This window comes from Chroicocephalus ridibundus, chromosome 6, assembly GCF_963924245.1.
Source record: "Chroicocephalus ridibundus chromosome 6, bChrRid1.1, whole genome shotgun sequence".
Lineage (NCBI taxonomy): Eukaryota > Metazoa > Chordata > Aves > Charadriiformes > Laridae > Chroicocephalus > Chroicocephalus ridibundus.
The window spans coordinates 16,557,358-16,577,665 of record NC_086289.1 but is presented as its reverse complement, the minus strand read 5'-3'; the positions used below and the strand labels follow the sequence as shown (position 1 = coordinate 16,577,665).

Genomic DNA, 20,308 nt, shown 5'->3' with positions numbered 1-20,308 from the left:
CCCAAAATCTGCCCCACTAGTGGTGATGATGGCCCCAGGGACCGCCTCGTTAATTTGCACTACACTCGGAGGGAGCTGCAGCCATAGGGAAGGGAGGCCCTGGCTTCTTCACTGCCAGAGCGTCGTGGTCATGCCTGGGTACAGCTGTGCCGCTCCATTAGGACTCCCCACCCACGTGCGTCTGCATAACCTGCGTTACCAACTTCCCCCAAACACTAGCCAGGTTTAAAGGTAAACCGAGGCTTATTTAGCGTGCCTTAAAGTCAAACTTTTAGTTGGAAGACAACAAACAGTTACAAAAAGTAAATATAAATTATAACATTCAGTCTTAGATTAAACTAAATTTCATTCCATAGTGCTACAGCATCTCTCAGCTAGGCTCCCGTGGCACGGCAAAGTACAAAAACTAAGACCCCCCCCCCCAACAGATACATTTTCCCCTCTATACTGGAATAAATTATGCAGCTCCAGACCCTCGTGTGCACAGCAGGCAGGGTCTGGGAGCAAGGTTGATCCCTCGTTCAAGTCCAGATCTGTTCTCCCTGGCAGCCAGAGAAGCCACCCTCTCCGCTTCCCAGCTGCAGAGACAAATTCCTGGGCAGCCCGGCTGCAGGGAGATGCCGGTGCCAGCTTGGTGAGTGCCAGCAGGCAGGAGCTGCCCCCGCACACGGCTCCGCTCCTCCTACAGCATGGTGCTTTCTGTATTCGTGATGCCGGCGTCCTTTGCCATGGCGGAGAAGATGCCCTGCTTCTTGAGCAGCTCCTCAGGGCTGTCGTATTCCACAATCCTCCCGGCCTGCAGCACCATGACCCTGCAGCAGGGAACGAGAAGGTCTGAGCTCCCGGGATCCGAGTCCGTAGCGCTGCTGGCGCCAGCACTAACAGCCCCAGCGACGCTCACTCCTCCTACGGCCACGTTGTGTGGTTCACCTCTCCACACAGAGGTGAGGGCAGAGCTCTCCTCCCTGTACTGCTGGGACAACACACATAGGGTGTCAACAGCTCCTCTATGGCCTGTCACTGTAAAGATAGATCCCAAAAAATGTTCTCCCCACAAAGACGTAATTACTGCATGGCCACCCTTCCCACCCCTCTGTTCTACTCTCCTGGAAGCTCTGTATATTGCTGTCCCAGGCACTGCATTCACCGCTGCCCCTCTAGCTGCATCCTTGCTTCTGCTGCTGGCCACCTCTCGCCCCATCCTAGGAGCCCAGAGCCCCATTCCCCTTGCCCCACGGTACCTGCTGCTGTCCATGATGGTGTGGAGGCGGTGGGCAATGGTAAGGACGGTGCAGTCAGCAAACTCGCTCCGGATCGTTGTCTGGATTAAATGATCAGTTTCCAGGTCTACTGCTGCTGTTGCTTCATCCAGGATGAGGATCTTGGCTTTGCGGAGAAGGGCCCGGGCCAGGCACACGAGCTGCCGCTGCCCAACACTGGGATGAGGTGGGGAACACGAGTTACCAGGTAGACACCAGCATGGCTTCTGCAAGCCTACTGCCACACGCTGCCCTGACCCCGACACCGTGCCTGCCCAGCCCTCCCTGGCCTTGCCACAGCTGGTAATCTGCCACCCTGAGCACCGAGTTCCTCAGCCCTCCTCTCGGGGCCACCATGGAGGGGTTGGCTCGTGCTGGCTCCCTGACAGCTCTGACTCCTGGACCATTTTCTCCCACCTTCACTCCCAGAAGCTTGTGCGCCCTCATCCCTGGACAGCTGCTCTGCTGGCAGCGGCTGTTCCCTGGGACCAGGGGAAGGGAGGGGACCTGGGTATGTCTCCACTCACCTGAGGTTCTCCCCTCCCTCGCTCACAAGATGCAGCAGCCCCTCGGGCAGGGCTTGCACATATGTCTTCAGGTGGGCCAGCTCCAGGGCCTTCCAGACCTCCTCGTCTGTGTACTGGTCAAAGGGGTCCAGGTTCATCCGCAGGGTGCCAGTAAAGAGCACGGGGTCCTGCCAGGGACAGCACTGTTTACAGCCACACCGTGGCCCCAGGCCCCCAAGTTTGGCCATACCCTGCCCACCCCACTGGCACACTCACAGGCCCTTGGACTCCCCGCAGCACCCACCAAGGGCAATGCGTCGCCCAGGGAACAGAGCCTGGGGAGGCCATGCAGCAGTGGGACATGGGAAGGTGGGGTCAGCTCACCTGGGGGATGATGGTGAGGTTCTGGCGCAGGTCATGGAGGCCGATCGTCGCTATATCCACCTCGTCGATGATGATCTTCCCTTCAGCGGCCTCCAGCACCCGGAAGAGGCAGTTGGTGAGGGAGGACTTTCCAGCCCCGGTCCGTCCCACAACCCCAACCTGTGGAAGCAGCTATTTAGACCAGCTGGCAGGGTTGAAGAAAACAGGGCAGATGCTCTCTGTCTTGGTCTGGTGAGCCTTCCTGCCCTGCATCTGCAATCACCATCTCCCAGACTGTCTCCTTTGGTCCTTGCCCCACTGCTCAAGTCCCCACCATCCTGTCACCATCCCTTCCCAGCCCACAGACCAAAGCTAAGAGGACAGAAACAACCTTAACATCATGTCACTACAGAAGGGGTGTAGTGAGGGTAGAGGCAGAGAGGTCCTCACTTTCTCGGTGCTCCCAATATTGCAGGTGATCCCCTGAAGAACCAGCTCCAGTTCAGGTCGGTAACGAACTTTGTAGTCAACGAACTGGATCTCGCCTTTGCTGGGCCAGCCACGGGGTGGACGCTTTTCTGTCACCCACGGAGCCTGGGGGCACAGGAGCGTTAGGGGGTTGCACCCTGCGATGCTGGCTTGCACCAAGCTGTGCAGCAGATGTTTGCCCAGACTCTGGTCTCCTCACCTCATTCTTCACCTTCGTGTACTCGTGTACCCGCTCCACAGCCACAATGTTTGTCTCCAGCTCCGAAGAGGTTCGCACCAGCCAGTTCAGTGTCTGGGTCACCTGCGGGACAGAGCCCAGAAGATGCAGAGCTCAGTGGGATCCAGGAACAGCCACCTCCCACCCCAGCTCAGGGACTCAGCCTGGGCTCAGCTCGAGCATCCCTGGCCTGGCCCCCAACTCTCCACTCCCCAGCCGCAGCCCCCTCTCCCCAGCCTTTAAAAAGCTTTGCTGCAGCATCTCTGGTCCACAGCGGGACCCTCGCCTCCCCACGGCAGCAAGTACCCCCCTCACACTGGGATGTGTGCTCCCCTGGCTCCATTGCAGCTCCCCAGGTGATGGGACACCCCAGCTAATCCCCTCTCCATGGATCAGAGCTGGAGGCAGGGCAGCATCCTGCAGCCAGCCCAGAGCTCCCAGGAACAGCCCCGTCCCAGAATAAGAAAAAGCTTTCATTGACTCACGTTGAGGGCGGAGGAGACAGAAAGACCCACGATGCCGCCCTCCAAAGTGCCCTTTGAAATCACTGCCAGAAGCGCAGAGAAGAAGACCACCAGGCTCCCAACGAACTCCAGACGGATGGCCAGCCACCTGCGCCGGGAGAAGATGGCTGAGGGGTGGTGGGAGAGGCATCTGCCTGTGCCCAACACAGGGGCCACCAGTAAGACCAGCACCCCACCAGCATCCCTGCGCACCCAGCCCTGAGCCCAGCGCTGTACACATGGTACCTCCACCTACGCAGCGTGTGATTTGTGGCCAGTTCTCCTGGCAGCTTCATTTTACCTGTCAGTCCCTGGGTCTCACATGTAACCTCTGGTGCTGGTAATGCCATGTTATCAGAGGAGCTCCAACTGCACAACCCTCACAATGCATCTACCAGTAACACATCAACACTAGACAGTGCTCCCATCGCACTCCCACCTGGCCTGGAGCATCAGCCTCTCCCCAGAACCCACCAAGAGCATCTCGGCCCTTGACAGAGCGTCTCACCCTGCCCAGGCTCTGGGCACTTCGTAGGAGGCCACACTCTGGCTTTCAAAATCACCCTAAAATGTCTCCTTCCCACAGATGGTCTCACTATCCCGAGCTCCCCCAGTTCCTACACAAACCCTCGGTCCTGAGATCAAGAGAGAGGACTGCAGTATCTCAGGGACCTCCCTCAGGACCCAGAAGCCCCTGGGCAGAGGGGCTGCAGGCTGCGCTGTGGCCTAAGGAGTAAAACTCACCTATTTGAGATTATCCAGGAGTAAACAGTTTTCTGATTGATGTCCATGGTGCTCTCATTTTGCTGCAGGAACCTCTCTTGGTGTCCATAAGCACGGATCACAGAAAGGCCTGACACTGTCTCACCAAAGTGGGAGTAGATGGGAGACCTAGTTACAGAGTCCAGACGCCGTAGCTGGCGTGATGTGGAGACATAGAAGCGCTGAAATGAAGGACACAGCTTGGTTACCAACACAAAGCCCAGCAGTGGCAAAGATACCGCTCCAAGCAGGGCAGAAGCTTCCCTTGCACCCCGGTTACTCACCAGCACAAAATAGTAGAAGATGCTCAAGGGAATGATAACGAGCACGAAGAATGGGGTGGCCAAGGAGATCATGAGCAATGTGCTAATGATGCCCATGAAACAGGAGAGCCAGCTGCGGAAGGACATGGGAATGGTCTCATCTATTGTGAAGATGTCCTGGAGCACACAGATAAGTGGGGAGAAGCAGTCAGTGACCCCAGAGAGAGGGAGAAGCCCAAAGGCTCCCCACATATAGGGTTCCTACACACTCTTGTAGCAACACAGTGCTGGACACTTGCAAAAATATTGGATGACACTGAATTGGTGTTAGGGTCACAACTCCATTTAGGGCCATGGCTCTTAGCTTGGGAACAGCTGATTTAACATAAAAGTCTTCTATAATATTCCCCTGTAGCACAGACCAGCTTTGGGAACTGCATCTTCATCTGGACCCAGGATGCGGTGGGACGAATTGAGGCAGAAAGAGGGACAGGGCTGACCCCAGGTTCCATCATCCATCCAGCTGGTCACCATCCCTCTCCTAGCTGGGTACCACATACTTCCTCGTCTCAGAGTAAAACCAGCAGGCCCATAGGCTTGATCTCAAGAGAGATTTTTATTCCCAAAAATCAAGAGATGCCACCAAAGGAAGAAGTGGAGTTGCTGCACAATTGAAACTACCTGTCTGTATTCTCCCTCCTTTCTCATTTTTTTCTTTGTTTTATGAATCTCATTTACGTAGCAAAGACTATATTTTGCTGAGGGTCCACAACCAGAAGGACTCCCATTGGGAACACAAGCAGAAGGACTCTCAACTCATTACAGGACACGAACTCTGGGCTCCTGCCTCTCAGGTAATCTACTCTGGACCCTCTTCAATTTCTCCATGTCCCTCTTGACCAGGTGGCCCCAAAACAGGACACAGTATCCAGGTGTGGCCTCCCTAGCACTGAGGAGAGGAGATAATAACTTGCTGTGACCTGCTGGCCACTCTTCTCCTAGTACAGCCCAGGCTGTGGTTTGCCTCACACCCACCATGCCCTTCAGGTCCCTTCCGGGCCCGGAGCTGGGTTGACCTGTGCAGTGCTGAACAGCAACAGGGTTGTGCCACCACCCAACGCTCTCCAGACCTGCCAGAACAAACACCTTCTCCGCGCTGGGGCTGTTCTCTTACCTTGGCAAACCTATTCACAATGCGGCCACTTGGGGTCGTGTCAAAAAAGCTCATGGGCACACGCAGGATGTTGCTGAGCAGTTGCTGATGCATGACCCGGGAGGCTCGCACGGCACCCCGAGCAGACAGGATGGTTGCAAAGAGCAGGAAGAGAGCTGCAAGGAGAGCACAGGGCAGTCACCACCAGCTCACGTGTGACACTGGCTCCAGGCACCCTTTGGGTCACAGGAAGCAACTCCAAGCCAGCAGCTCTGCAGAGAGCCACTGTGATAGTCCTGCATCCCACCTTCTTGGGAGGCCCCAGTAACTGTGTCCCACCACAGGGGAAGAACATTAACCGTTTTGCAAAGCCTTGGGCCCTGGCACTATCTCCAGGCTGGTTAAGGACAGTGATCTTCAACCTAACGGGGCAACACAGACTTCTTGGGGCAATTTATACTGGCTTCACATTGATGTCTGTCCCCAGTTGAGCCAGGAGCAGGATGGAAGGCAGCAGCAGGCAGATGGACACAATGCTGGGCCCCTTGCTCCTCGCTGCACTGCTGGCTGCGGGCCTCGCAAGCCATATCCCTTCTGGACCACACAGCTGAGGTGAGCAGGATGCCCTGTGCTCCCACGCTCACCTTGTGACACCCCCAGCGCCCCAAAGACACCGATCCGCAGGTCTCGCTGCTCCACGGGGTAGGTCTGGTTCAGGTAGCGCTGCGCATCATCAGTCCAGGCACTTAGCCACAGGTTGGTCCCCACGAAGGCGACGTACTGTCCGACGTAGCCCATGGCAACGCAGAAAGAATACCACAAGCCAACAGCACGCAGGTACCGCAGGTACATGGAGAACTTCACCTGTGGACCAATTCAGTCCATCAAAACGCTGCCCAGCAAACCGTGTCCATTGACACCCAGCACAGCCTTGGGACAACCACCTTGCCGCCCACAGGGCTCCCCTCCACCATTTGCCCACCAGCCCCAGGCAGCTCTGTCTCCTTCAATGCCTCTTGGCTGCAATGGGGCCACAGAACGCCAGCATTGGCTTCTCTGAGCCACAGTCAGGGTCTTGTAGCAGTGAGCCAGGGCAGCACAGTGCCCACTCCATCCATCCTCCTCACCTTGCCAGTTTCCACAGTTTCTTTCTCGATCAGTTGCTGGCCCTTCAGCTTCTTGGGGGGGTTCTCCTGGGCTTTCTCCAAGGAATTGGTGCTGCTTTTACTAAGGCTGCAGGGAGGTGATGGGCAGTGTTAGTCCCAAGGTGCTGGATGGGTCCTTCTCTCCTGGGAGTCCATCCCCACGCTGCTCTGAGATTCCAGAGCTGGAGCCCTCTGGGAAATAATGTCCTAACTGGGCAGCGTTGAATGAGTCCTGTGGAAGCCCTAGCCTTTTGCAGCCATGAAATCATAGCCCTTGTCCCCAAAAGCAGAACCAGCCAGTGGCAGGAGTTTCAGGGAAGAGCACAGGGTAAGGCTGGGACACACTAATGTGAGTAAAGGCAAGATCAGTTGCTCCTGACCCAGCCCAGCTGGTGGTAGGAGCAGGTAGGGGGGCTCCCAGCCTCTTCTCTGCAGGAGTCAGGCCCAACTGTGCAGGGGCCGTGGGAGAGAGCTGAGAGCCCAGGCCGAGTCCCCCACCTGCGACTGAAGTCTCTCTGGCGGATGCTGGCCTCTCGCTTCAGGGTCATGGTCACCACATCATCAGGGCCTTCCTCCATGCAAGGCTCACCGTCTTCATCACCCTGCTTTTCATCCCCAGCTAAAGCAACAGCTACAAGGACAGGGATGAGGGAAGGGAGGGTCAGGCACTGAGAAGAGAGCAGATCCCATGCACCACACCTCTGCTGCACTCAGCCCCACCGTGCACCCTAGGCTCTGTCCTACCATCACACACCACACCTTCTCCAACCCTGCCCCAAGCCCAGTACAGCAGGAGGAGGAAAAAATCCATTGTGCTGGAGGGAGAACTGACAGGGCACGTAGGACTAAAGGCCTGCACGGAGGCAGTCCCTGCTGCTGGCTTATGCCAGTACCACTGGTGGGACCACAAGCAGTGATTTGTGCTAGTTTAGTAGGTGCAAGATCTAGTAGGTCATGTCACTCCAGTTCAGGAGCATCTCTTTAAGCAGGTGGAGATGGGTCCTGTGGGGACATACTGGGAATAGCCAGGTTCCAGCTGGACAACTGGTCTGAGTCCAGGCAGGCTGAGCATCCACCTGACCTGACACCACTCCTCCACATAGCACCGAGGGACATGATAAAGATGAAATGTTATCCAACGGCATGTTTGGAATACACCAAAGGATCTCTCTCACCCCAGCATCACTAAGGCGCGGAGCCTGTTGCCACATAAGATTATGGGACCCATAAACATCAACGAACTGAAAAAGGAGTGACAAAATCAGAGAGGTCCTTTGCTGGCTGTTCAACACAATGCCTGGATGCCAATCTTAGGCAGAAAGTCCTCGTGCTGCCGATTGCCAGAAGCTGTGAAGGATTGACAGCGGCCACCGATGGGGCCTGTGCTGGGTAGAGCCAGGACAGACTGACGGATCAGGTCTTGGGGTTTTCATAAGCCCAAGCCACAATCACAGGCCCTCTAACTGCCGCAGCCCCGTTGCGTTCCCAGTACCTGTGGTATTTTTCTCTGAAGCATTCTCCTCCTGGCTGCCGTACAAGTTCAGGAACTGGGCGAAGGCCCCCCTGTTTGCAAGCAGGGTGCTGTAGGAGCCGTGCTCAGACACTGCTCCCGCCACCAGCACCACGATGTTATCGACCTGGGGCAGGAAACTGATACTGTGCGTCACCAAGATCCGCGTCTGCAACAAAGTGGTTGCAGGGTAGTGAGCATCAGAGCACCCCTTGCCCCCCAGCCATGCGCCTGCAGGCTCTCCATCCCCTACTTGGGGACCTCTCTGCTTATCACTGCCTGGCTATGGGGGCACGGGGCACCCCTCTGGGGACCCATGAAGCCTCTCCTGCCTCCTGCAGCCCCACATGAAAGCCACAGAACCCTTCTCTGTCCCAAGCAAGCAACTTCAGAGTTCCCTGGATGCCAGTGCCATCCCTGCCTGGCTGGGTGGTAGGGAGGAGGGCACGGGTGCTCACCTTCTTTTGCAGCAGCCCTTTTGGCCCCAGCACATGCTCGAAGAGGTACTTGCCGACGTGAGCATCCACAGCAGACAACGGGTCATCCAGGACGTAGATGTCTGCGTTGCTGTACACCGCCCGGGCCAGGCTGACTCGCTGCTTCTGGCCCCCGCTCAGGTTAATGCCCTGGGAGGGAAGGGACATCCCTGAGCCCTGGGCTGGCGCAGGACAACAGCTCTGTCCTCTGCTGCAGGTGCTATGGGAAACCCATGGTGCCCAGGGCTGATACCTTCTCTCCAATCTCTGTCTGGTCACCTGCAGGCAGCAGTTCCAGGTCTGGAAGGAGGGCACAGGCTTTGATAACCTGCTGATACCTTGCTTCATCCAGTTCTGACCCAAAAAGGATGTTGTCTTTCAGTGTGGCATTCTGGATCCAGGCCTGCTGGGGGACGTAGGCCAGCGAGCCCTGCAAAGAGGGACACAAGAACACTGCCATCTCCTGCAGCCTGTCCTTGCCCCGAGCCACCACTCCAGGACCAGTCCTGCCCTGCTGCCTCCCCGCTGAGCTCCCGGGCAGCCCCACAGCCCCCTGCGCCGGCCGGCTCCTCTCACCTGGATGTTGATGTGTCCCTTGATATTCTCCATCTCCCCCAGCATGGCTGACACCAGTGAAGATTTGCCTGAGCCCACAGCCCCCACCACGGCCACCAAGCTCCCAGGCGCAATGTCCAGGGTGACACTGCAAAGACACGAGGGCTGAGGAAGCAGCACTGCCAGGTCCCCCACCAGCACCTGCACGGGCACAGCACAGAGCAGCATCCCTGGGGCAGTAGCTTCTAGCAGCACTGTGAGAGGTGACAGCCGTCCCCAACTAACAGTGTAGTTGTTGGACTCCTTCTCCCCACCCATCTGTCCCCAACATGGCGCAGAGCACTCACTCTCTTATCGCAGCATTGCCGTCCTGCTCCCAGGCAAACGTGGCCTCCGAGAAGCGCACAGCACTGCCTGTCAGCAGAGAGATGTCCCTCAGGGCTGGGAAAGCCCAGGGTCAGGCCAGCCTGTGACCCACAGGGACTAACCTGGAGGTTCACCTACCTGCAATAGGGTTGTGGTGGATAGCTGAGGTGTCCAGGTCTTCTCCGCCCAGGTAGCGCTCCAGCCTCACAGTCGACACATTGGTCTGCAGTGGCAGAAAGAGGATGGCATGTGGGCATGGGGCACTGCCGGGTGGGCTGGCAGGAGCCCCGGAAGCAGAGTACATCATACACACAGCCCCCACCCAAGTGCCAGCCCCAACCTCTGAGCCCCAAGCCTGTGTCACGCACGTGAGTCCTGTCCCACCCCACTGTCAGCAGAGTTCTGTGCACTGACCCCTGCCTGGGTGTCCAAGACCCAGGTCCACCACAAACCAGAGCCCCAGTTGCTGGTTTGGGCAGAGGTATCATGAGATCCCCCTGCACCCCCTGCCCTATGTGAGGGCTGACCTGCACCAGGGAAGAGAGGACCAAGGGCAGCATGGTCATGGGGAAGCGCAGCACGTTGAAAAGGGAGATGGCAGTAAAGGCCTTTTGTGCATCCAGGATGTTGTTCTCATCCACCAGGACATAGACAGCAAAGGTGGCCAAGGAGACCTAGGACAGACAGCAGGGAAAGTCACCATCCATGTGGTTGTGTGCAGCCCAGCCCCTCATGCTCCCCTAAGGACTCAGCAGTGCCTTCCTGCTGGAGATCTGTTCCTCTCCTGCTTCCCTTCTGCTCTGGGTCATGTTTCACCACTCTGATGGGACCCCTTTCCAGCACAGCTCTCCTGGCAGCAGCCAGGACCATACTCTGCATCCCAGGCATCTGTCAGCCAGCCCCCTCCTCCCTGCAGAAGCACTCCAGCCGAGGTTCCCAGTCTTTCCCATCCCCTTGGACACAGCCCAACCCCAGCTCTGAGGAAGGTGCAGCCCTCCCCGGACCCGCTGGCACTCACCAGGAAGGGGGCACACGTGAACACAAAGATAGAGATTGACTGCAGGTAACTGAAGTTCACCAAGCTCTTGAGCTCACGTGCCCGGATCTCATTGACTTGCTTCTCAAATGAGGGCTCCCAGGCAAAAAGCTTCAGGATCTGTGGTACAATCAGGGTGAGAGGGTGCTGGCCTCATCGTAATGCTCACCTCCACACTCAGCTTGATGGTGGCCAGCACCTCCACCACCAGCTCCTGGCTTGCTCAGAAGCCTGCTTGGCCACTGCATCTCCCCTCTCCTGTCCTGCCCCACGTCTTAGAGCACTTCCCTGCAGCATACCCACTCCCTCATCCTCGGCATACAGGTCACTGCCAGCCCCTCTGCCACCATGACAGCCTGCTCACCACCACAGCCGTCCAGGAAAGCCCTAGAAAACCCTCTCTTGGCTTCCAATTCTTGGCCCAGGTACCCAGAGCTCCTCCTCAGCCAACCTTTCAAAAGGTGGGGAAGCCAAGGGAATTGCAGAGACTGAGGCTTGGCTACGCCAGACACAGGAGCCCCAAGCTATACTATAACACTGGTGCTGTAAGGTTATAGAGGTGTGCTGCCTCCAGGCACAGTGCAGCAAGAAGAGGGGTGAGCAGCTGACCAGGGGGTCTCTACCAGGGGGTCTCTACTCCACTGCTCACCTTGATTCCGTTGAGGATTTCACCCATAATTTTCATGCGCTCATCCTTGTTCTTCATGTTCTTCACCTACAAACAGAAGAGCCAGAGGTCACCTAAACCGGACAGCAGCTCACCCTTGGAAATACATCTGTGTTGTCCCAGGGAAAGGAAGGGTGCGCTCCAGAGCCCAGAGAAGCCACCTCACAAAGCTGACCGTGGCTCCCTGGGGCTCTGGACAACCTGGGAAAAAAAGCACCCTGTTGTCAGCAAGAAGCTAGAGCTTTATTTTATGGTTGGTCATATCTCACTTTCAGTCCTCAAGGCCGCACCCAGCCCTGTTCAAGTTCAGCTGTGATGGTAGAACAGGTCTCTCAGGTCACAGCTGATCAGCTCCCAGCTCAGGCTAAAGACACCCCCAACCCAAGTCAGATGAGCTTCTTGGCTGGGAAAGATCCCCAGCATAATAGGGAAGGGTAGGGAAGTGTGGAAAATGAGTGAGGGGAGCAACAGTGGGCCTCAGGAGTGGGAAGCCAGGGAGGATCTTGCACCCACCACTGACCTGGATGGTTTTGGCCTTGGCAACCAGGAACGCATTTATGGGGACGAGTAGCACCATGACTGCAATGCCAGCCAGGACAGAGGGGCCCAGCTCTCCCCAGAGGAAGACAATGGACAGGATAATTTGCAGGGGGGATGACCACAGCTGGTGAACGAAGTTGGACATGTCCATGAACCTCTGGGCATCTGCTGACATCAGATTCACAGTCTCTCCCACCGTGGACTCCTTGCGGGTAGCGCTGGACATGGTGAGTGCCTGGAGAGAGAAAGCACAGTCACTGCAAGCTGCTCTGGGAGCAGCCTGGCTGCCAGCAGCATGGCACAGAGCAAGGAATTAGCCGGCCAGGCAGAAACTGCTCCTGGGTTTGCTCCTGGTGCCTCTCTGCTGGCCAGAGGTGCTGTCATCACTGCCTGCACACTGGGAGCCACTGGGTGCTGGGGGCAAAGAAACACATCCCCATGCAGGAATCCCAGTGGCAGCTGCCCGCAGTGTTGCACTGCTCTGAAGAGAAACCTCCCTCAGGCCCTGGTAGCTGTCAAACACATGGCTGCAGCACCCAGAGTCCCAGGCAGAACTAGCACCCACAGTGTCCCCAGCCCTGGGCGGGTGTCCCACAAGCCAAGCTCTCCCTGTGCCTTGCCGGGAAGTAAAGGGCATCCACCCCAGTCGCCCCAGGTTGACGGGGCAGGCAACAGATGCCGGTATCCCAGCTTGGAGGAAGTGAACGGGGGTGATGACAGGGTCACACCAACCTTCTTGTAGATGGCCGTAATGAGACTGGCACGCACATTTATGCCAAGCTTGAAGCACAAGGTGAAGTACTGCTGCAGGCAGAGGGACTGAATCATCGCCGTCAGGAAGAGCAGGATGGCATACAGATAGCCCTGCCAAGCGAAGGACTCCTCATCCAACACAAAGGCGATCAGCAGCCTGGAGGGCAGAGTGGCCCATGAGACCCCCACCCTACTGAGACAGACCCAGGCAGGGAGAGCATCCTCACAAGAGCGGCGACAGAGACCCTGCCCAGACAGCTGGCTCGACACTCAGCAAGCTGGGGACCCCCACCCAGGGGCACTGTATTTCACATAGAGCAGCTGGTCACTTGTGTCAGATCATCCACAGAGACTGTGAAGCTCTGCAAAACAAACCGGGCAGGTCCTGTTGGGCTGAGCTGGGCTGATTCATGAACAGCCCCAAATAAGAGCCAGGAGTGTCTCCAGGGAGGGAGCAGGACTGCCTAACAAAGGATATAGGGAGCAGGGAGCAAGATAACACCCATAAGAGCTAGCAGCCAGCTCAGATCAGTTCTTCATTAAACCGTAACCCAACACATTCTCACACCTTTGGTGAGGGCACAAAAATTCCCCCGGGGTGTGGGGCTGGGAGGGGTAAACGTATGGAGATGGTGGGGTTGGATGCAGTGCACACAGGGAGTTGGTGGGGCTGGGTGCAAAGCCAGGACAGGACAGGGACGGGGACAGAGAGAAAGGACTCACTTCAGCAGCTGGGGGCTGACAAACACAAGCGTGTCATGCACCAGCTTGAAAGCCACCGATAGCAGGAGGTTCTGCCAGAAGGTCTTGCACAAGGTTTTCATCAACCAGCCCCTGGGGAAATCCTTGCGAGGGCCAGAGTCCCCTTTGTTCCCCTTCTTCTTCTTCTTTGGCTGCTTCTCCTCCTAGAGAGAAGCCCACACAGAAGTAAAGGAGCTGGTCGTGCAGGCTCCTTGCACCCGGAAGGATGATTCCAGGGCAGTGCCGCAGCCCTCGGATCAGGTATCCTAAATGAAGCCTTAGCTTTAACTCTTCGTCATGTTCCCTCTCGCTGCTCTCTGCTCCTGTCATACACCCCCAATACTAACACACGTCTCTTGTGCAGATGCACTAAAGATAGCTGTTGCAAACCCCAGACCAGCCTGAACCCCTCAGGTGAAAAATCAGGCACGCCAGGAAGAATCTGAGGCTGTGGTGACCACAGAGTGATGCTCACTCTGACCTCACTGCTAGGAGGTAACAGGGTTGGGGAAAGACAGAGATAAGGGAGCTGCTTGTACTGCAGACTTGAGGGCGGCTCCTGTCCTTCTGTGGGGTAGAAGGATGGAGACTTTCTTGGTCTCTCAAAACGCAGGGATCTGCTGAGGACAGGGAAGACCTTGTCATGGGTTCCCCCATTCTTGCCTACGGCCCTGCAGAATCGAACAGGGGAAAACCCAGCAAAGGGGGCTGCAGGGAGGTGAGGTGACCCTGCTCCCCAAGGCTGGACCTGGATCTCTCAGTCCCACACAAGGCCAGGAGTGGGAAGGGATTTACCAGCACCAGGATGTCTTGGCTCTGGGCCTTGCTCATGTTCCCGTGGTCTGGGTCACCTTCCCGGCGTCTTTTCTTGCGTTTACGTTTTTCAAGTTCTGCTTGGGCCTTCCTCACCGCAGTCTTCATGTTCTTCTCGAAAACAGCATAAATAGCCTGCGTCTTGTCTTCACTTTTCAATTCCCAGATATCCTCTATCTCCAAGGGCTTGCGATAGCCCTTGAAAACTGTGCTGTGGAGCAGAGAAATCTCCGCTCAGCAAGTCCCCAACATTACACGTGAGGGAGAATCCCTGCTGCAAATGCAGAGCCTTCACACTCGGCTTGGCCCTGAGCTCAGGCTGCACAGACTGCATCAAATGTGGTGCCTCTCATGACTCATGTCAGTCTCATGACTGACTCCAAGCAGCCTGTGCTGCAGGCTCCCCCAGACAGCACTGGCCCAGCCTTAGAGCATCCCTGATTGCACCAGCCCAGCCTCCCGAGGAGCCCAGCTCACCTGGTGTACCACGCAAAGGTGACGGAGCTCAGGAAAGAGGCTGTCACCTCCGGGTTCTAGGGTACAAAACAAAGAGTTTGGGTACCAAGAGGTCGTTGACGCTGAGGGATGGCGGTGACAAGAGTTGACTTGGCACCCCCAGCCATTAAGGAACGCCAGAGGTTTCAAACCATGCTGGTTCCAGCTCCCGGAACCCCATCTTGCAGCCAGAAGCACACCACCCTTGGACATACGTGCAGATGCCCCAGGCTGCAGGCTCCAGCTCTCGCTGAGCCCCTCGTTGAAGTCCCCAGACCTGCCCTCCCACAGGGGCCAGGAAGAGTCTCTGCATGGGGCCCACCCTGCCCCACACAGCGCCAGCCAGGATGTGGTACCCCAAGCCCACTCCTGCATGGACCTCGCACCTTATTTGTGATTTCCTTTGTTTCTGGGGTGACATCTGAGAAGCCTGAGACAAGGAAGAGCAGCAGCTGGAGCCCGTAGGAGATGAAGAAAAGGACAAACCGTGGCACATCGGAGATTGGTGCCTGCAGGAATGGAGAGTCCAGGGTGACTGTTGGGGCTTGCCTCAAGGCCTCTTGGCCCTCAGAGACAAGACCTATCCCCAGGACAGTGAACATGGCTGAGCCCGACCAGGCAGTGCAAAACTTGCCCGGGGTCCTGGCTCAGCTTTCCTTCATCACCCCTCCCTGCTTCTCCCTGACATCCTCCCGTAAGTCCATAAGGGGAGAAATTGGTCCTGGAGAGCTTATGCCTCCCCACACTCAAAAAGCAATTCCTTCTCAGGTATCTTCTGGTTCCCCAAGGTCCCTAGGGCAGCTGGGACCTCAGTGATACCACTGAGAGCTTATCAAGAGATGACGTCTGAAGGGACTTTCTTTGGGGACAGAACAAGACCAGAGGGAAGCGCAGAGCTTCCTGCCAAACCCAACCTGTAGGGCTCTCCGGAGCAGTGACTGGAACGGAAATATCCCACAGAGCAGGGACAACACCCAGAAGCAGAAAAGTATCCTGGAGTCTCTGCACAAGCAGAAGCGTCGCACATCATGGATCAGCAGAACCAGGAGCTGGAGGAAGGAAAACCTGTCAGAGGTTCAGGTAAGGCTGCAGGACTAGGTCTGGGCTCTGAACATGCCTTTGGAGCATGTGTCGCGGGATGTCGGCACACGTGATCTGCTGGGATTCTCTGCCTTGAAGACACTGAGCTCCCAGTGACTGAAGTCGCTGCCAACTCTACATAAGCTTTGGAGTTAATTGCATGGGGCAAAGGTTTATTTCAGGAGGATCAGGCTCCTCATAGGAAAAGCAAGTCTGAAGACACCCTAACATTACAGCAGGGCACTATTTCTCTTTTTAGCTGTTCTCATCCCAGATTCTCAGATACGCCCAGCTGTGAGGAGTCACATCCTGTCTCCTGCATATTGCCTCCAGACCTGGAATTAAAGCCAGATCAGAGACCCAGCAGCGCAGCCTCTCCGGGCAGCCCCCTTGGCTCACAACCTCCCATGAACTCTGCACTTAAAACTAAATGACACGACAAAATCCGAAGGACAGCAAACAGCGGTATTGCTTTTGCTTTTAAGTGCAGCTCCTGAGAGTTGTGGCTTTCATAAGACTGTTAGAATATCCCATGTCTCATACAAGATATCGACAACTTCCACCAAGCTAATAGCCCCTACGTCCTCAGCTTTCCCCTCATCCTGTGGCACTTCTCAACTCTTCGCACAAAACTGAGCAGCAGCCCGTGGGAAGCTGTGAGACATCAGAGCAGCAACCCATGGTCTGATGTTCAGGCTGTGCCATCAGTCCTGTGAAACCCATACTGCTGCTACTAAGGCTTCTGCCAGAAAGCTCAGCTACGCTCACAGGCGTAGTATCTACCCCAGCTTTAAGGATAAAAGGACAGAGCACTGTACAACCAGACACCTGCTCTCAACTATTGCCCTTTTGCAGCACCCACACACGTTCAGGGATAGTCCCTACCCATTTTCCAGGATACGCTTCCAGGATGGCCTCCAGCTGATCTCTGTGCTATGGGAAGTTTTCTGCTGCTTGGCCCCACGGTCTCACGCCCTGTCTCTTTGGTGACACACGGCACGTTTGCCGGCTGGTCCCTTACCCAGGTGGCGATGTACAGGCTGGGGTTCATGTACTGGACAGCTGGCAGGCGGTCCTGCTCCGTGTCCTCTACAAACGCCAGGGCCAACTCCGCCACTGCTGTCAGCACCAGCAAGGTAGCCAGAACCTGCAGGGAGAGGGAAGCAGCCGTGAGGGGAGATTCAGCCCATCATGGGCACTGGGAACCGCTGGGAGATAACACAGTCGGCCATAAAAGCACTGTGTCCCATACACTGTTACACCCTTTCCAACCCAAACCCAGGAGAGCTTTCTAGGGTCCTGTGAACCTGCAGGACTTCCACAGGAGCACTGACATCATTTTAAGCTTGGAGAATAACAACCCACAAGATAAGAGGCCCCAGTACACAGCTCAGCCTTCCCTCCCAGTGCATCCCAGCCCCATTAACCCCTCTGTCACAGATATGCCTTGTCCTGGGCCCCCCTTTACATTTCTGTCCTAGGTGGTGCCCTAGCCCCTGATTCCTTCTCTCATACACTCCTCATCTCTCCGTCCCACACTTGACTGCAGCCAGAGGCTTTCCACTCACCACCTCTCCATCCCAGGCTGCTCCAGCCCGGCCTCTGTGCCCCTCAGCCCCACTCTACCTGCTTGATGATGTAGAGTTTGGTCACAGACGATTTCTTGGTTCTGGATTTGCACATGGGCAGGAGCTGCCATGGAGCCAAAATCCAGAAGAAGCCAAGGGGGACCCAGACCAGCACAGTCTGCTGGAAGCACACGGGCAGGTCAGCATCCGGACGAGTGAGGTAGGAGGCATTCTGGGGGGCAGCAAGGACAGACAGCCAAGTCACTCAGGATGTCACTCCTATAGCTCCTGCCCACCCTGCTCCACCCCATCACACACCCCCTCCTCAACACCAACCTTCCTGGCTGAGCATGTCAGTGCTCATCCGAGGTCCCGGGTGACGTCCCCCTACCCATCTATCTGCCTGAATCCAGGAGGGCCTCCCTCGCAGCCACCCCTTGCTGGAGCCAAGCCAGCGTCAGCAGCTGGACCCGAATGGTTCCCCGAGAGGTCCGTGCGTGGTGTCCTGTGTTCCCAGCTGGGCTGCAGGGCTAGACCAGGACAGGGCTCTCTCAGGGAACTGCCATTTGCATGGTTGTCTCATGGGTACCAGCCTTTGGATAAATAGCAGAACCTCGGCCGACCACTGGCCATTGGGTCCCATGGGCTGAACAGGCTGTGAGCCTTGGGATCTACTGTTCTCCCCGTCTGCTGAGCGTCCCACCCCAAGAACGGGTGATGGGGGTGATGCAGCCACTCACCCAAAAGACAGAGCCACAGAACTCGTCCAGGACTGCCGACATGGCTCAGGCGAGAAGAGATGGCAGCTCCTTCCCCTCACTCTGCCTGGTTGTGAGAGTCCTGGGTGGATCCTTGGGATAAAAGTCCCCACACACCCTCAAGCGGTGTTGGGACAAAAACCCTGATGACATGCAGTTAATTGTTAACTTGGTCCTGTTGCACAACACCACAGACCAAAGCAGTGACCAAAAGGGCTTTGTAAACTGCATGGGCTCTGGGGAAGGGAGGAGAGGAAGGCCCGAGAAAGAGATGTCAGGGGAGATGCTGGGAAGCCGCTGTCACAGTCACTGCAGGACACCACAGCCATTGCTCAGAAACCACAGCCACCACTCAGAAACCACAGCCTTCACCGGCACACACCAACCGAGACAAGCTCATATGGTCCCACTGAAGACAACCTACTTTGGTGTAACAGACCTTTCCTGACAGAATGAGCCTGCTGAATGTTGCCGAAAAGTCCAGCAAAGGCTAGTCCCTCAGGAGCCAAAGACAACAGCACCATTCTTCTCATGTACCACCCAGCACGGAGGCCCAGGGCAGCAGCAGTGCTCCAGGCTTGGGAGCTTGCAGCATCTGGCAGCTGAGCTGACTGCATGCTGCAATGGTCTTTCTGAGTCCCCAGCATCCGGGTTCCTTTTACCAACTACTTCTGGCCTGCAGAGCCCGGAGACTTTCCTGGCTCTTCCTTTTGCCTCTCCCTTTCCCACATCTCTGTGTTGTCTGCATGTTATAGCAGCTGACTGACCACAAAACCCCAAAGAGACTTTGAATATTCATTCTAAGGCAACTGTCAACGTCTGAGAAAGCCGGAGGACCATTCCCAAGGAGGATGACTGCCACTACGTCATCACCCTCAGCAAGTTTGCCAACAACACTAAACTGAGTAGTGCAGTTGATGTGCCAGAGGGACGGGATGTCATCCAGAGGGACCTGGACAAGCTACAGAGGTGGGCCCAAGCAAACCTTATGAAGTCCAACAAGGCCAAGTGCAAGGTCCTACACTGGGGTCGGGACAACCCTCATTATCAATACAGGCTGGGCGATGATGTGATAGAGAGCAGCCCTGTGGAAAAGGACTTGGGGGTACTCATGGATGAAAAGCTCGACATGAGCCAACAATGTGTGCTTGCAGCCCAGAAGGCCACCGCATCCTGGACTGCATCAAAAGAACCATGGCCAGCAGATCCAGAGAGGTGATTCTCCCCCTCTACTCTGCTCTCATGAGACCCGACCTGGAGTACTGTGTCCAGCTCTGAAGCCCTCAGCACAAGGAGGACATGGACCTGTTGGAGTGGGTCTAGAGGAGGGCCACGAAGATGATCAAAGGGCTGAAGCACCTCTCCTATGAAGACAGGCTGAGAAAATTGTGGTTCTTCAGCCTGGAGAAGAGAAGGCTCTGGGGAGACCTTATAGCAGCCTTCCTGTCCCTGAAGGGGGCCTACAAAAAAGCCAGGGAGGGGCTGTTTGCAAGGGTACGTAGCGACAGGATGAGGGGCAATGGTTTTAAACTAGAGCAGGGTAGGTTTAGATTAGACATTAGGATGAAGTTCTTTACAATGAGGGTGGTGAGACACTGGAACAGGTTGCCCAGAGAGGTGGTGGTGGTCCCATCCCTGGAGACATTCAAGGCCAGGCTTGATGAGGCTCTGAGCAATCTGATCTAATTGAAGATGTCCCTGCTTACTGCAGGGGGGTTGGACTAGATGACCTTTAAAGGTCCCTTCCAACCCAACACATTCTATGATCACCTGGCTGCTTAGAAAGGTGGAGGTGTAGGCACAGGTAGGGAAGGTGCTACTCTAAGGCTGGAACTGAATTTGCTTTATCATGCTTGCTCTTGGGGAACAGCAGGTAAAAGGAGACAGTAGGGTGACTGCAAGGATTCTGCTGTCTCACTGTTCATGCAGTTAGAGATAATTCATAAGTCACGGGTGATACAATGAGTAATGGCTCAGGAACAACCCCCTCACCATCAATAGCAGGGGAAAGTTCAACGTCCGACTCATTGGTTAATTATTATTGGCTTGCCTGATTAAATCCACATGTTTTTGTAAATAAAGCTACCCCTAGTGCTAGGTCCTCTAGGCCAGAGCCAATAGACTGCTGAGGAGAGCAGCAATCAGATGCAATGGGTAAGAAACAAGTGAATGGAGCAATCACTCCCTCAGCCCTTCTCCATTCAGAGTGCTGGTGTGATTCTTCTTTCTGCTTGCTGGCACAGGGAGCCTCTGCTCTTGCTCGTACCCACCTGGAGCACTGCTGCCAGGG

At 56.1% G+C, this 20,308-nt stretch overlaps 1 protein-coding gene across 2 annotated transcripts; it reads right to left on the bottom strand.

The window, feature by feature from the left end:
* Positions 1 to 406: 406 nt before the first annotated feature.
* On the bottom strand, positions 407 to 18,127 carry ABCC2 (ATP binding cassette subfamily C member 2). Of its 2 annotated transcripts, XM_063339232.1 has the most exons (32): positions 18,001 to 18,127; positions 17,319 to 17,492; positions 16,714 to 16,839; positions 15,527 to 15,661; positions 14,999 to 15,121; positions 14,595 to 14,650; positions 14,100 to 14,328; positions 13,287 to 13,468; positions 12,543 to 12,720; positions 11,791 to 12,045; positions 11,253 to 11,318; positions 10,586 to 10,723; positions 10,095 to 10,241; positions 9,706 to 9,790; positions 9,549 to 9,615; positions 9,223 to 9,349; positions 8,900 to 9,076; positions 8,629 to 8,796; positions 8,153 to 8,339; positions 7,159 to 7,291; positions 6,643 to 6,748; positions 6,160 to 6,379; positions 5,537 to 5,691; positions 4,384 to 4,539; positions 4,082 to 4,281; positions 3,320 to 3,446; positions 2,817 to 2,918; positions 2,579 to 2,722; positions 2,150 to 2,308; positions 1,787 to 1,953; positions 1,242 to 1,436; positions 407 to 812 (listed from the first exon to the last, which is right to left on the bottom strand). In XM_063339232.1, the coding sequence occupies exons 1-32, from the start codon at positions 18,040 to 18,042 to the stop codon at positions 683 to 685; spliced, it is 4,656 nt and encodes a 1,551-aa protein (XP_063195302.1). In that variant the 5' UTR covers positions 18,043 to 18,127; the 3' UTR covers positions 407 to 682. The 2 variants fall into 2 exon arrangements, with proteins under 2 accessions (XP_063195302.1, XP_063195303.1); XM_063339233.1 differs by lacking the exons at positions 12,543 to 12,720; positions 14,100 to 14,328; positions 14,595 to 14,650; ... (3 more) ...; positions 17,319 to 17,492; positions 18,001 to 18,127 and having other exon boundaries at positions 408 to 812; positions 13,287 to 13,412.
* Positions 18,128 to 20,308: the final 2,181 nt, after the last annotated feature.

What these genes read in the sequence shown, in the direction of transcription:
- ABCC2 (XM_063339232.1), bottom strand. Translation starts at nt 18,042, where the DNA reads ATGTCGGCAGTCCTGGACGAGTTCTGTGGCTCTGTCTTTTGG. An exon ending in GCCTGTACATCGCCACCTGG is followed by an intron (nt 15,662 to 16,713) that starts GTAAGGGACCAG and finishes TCCTTCCTCCAG; the next exon opens with CTCCTGGTTCTGCTGATCCA. An exon ending in AGACAGAGATTGGAGAGAAG is followed by an intron (nt 8,797 to 8,899) that starts GTATCAGCCCTG and finishes CTTCCCTCCCAG; the next exon opens with GGCATTAACCTGAGCGGGGG.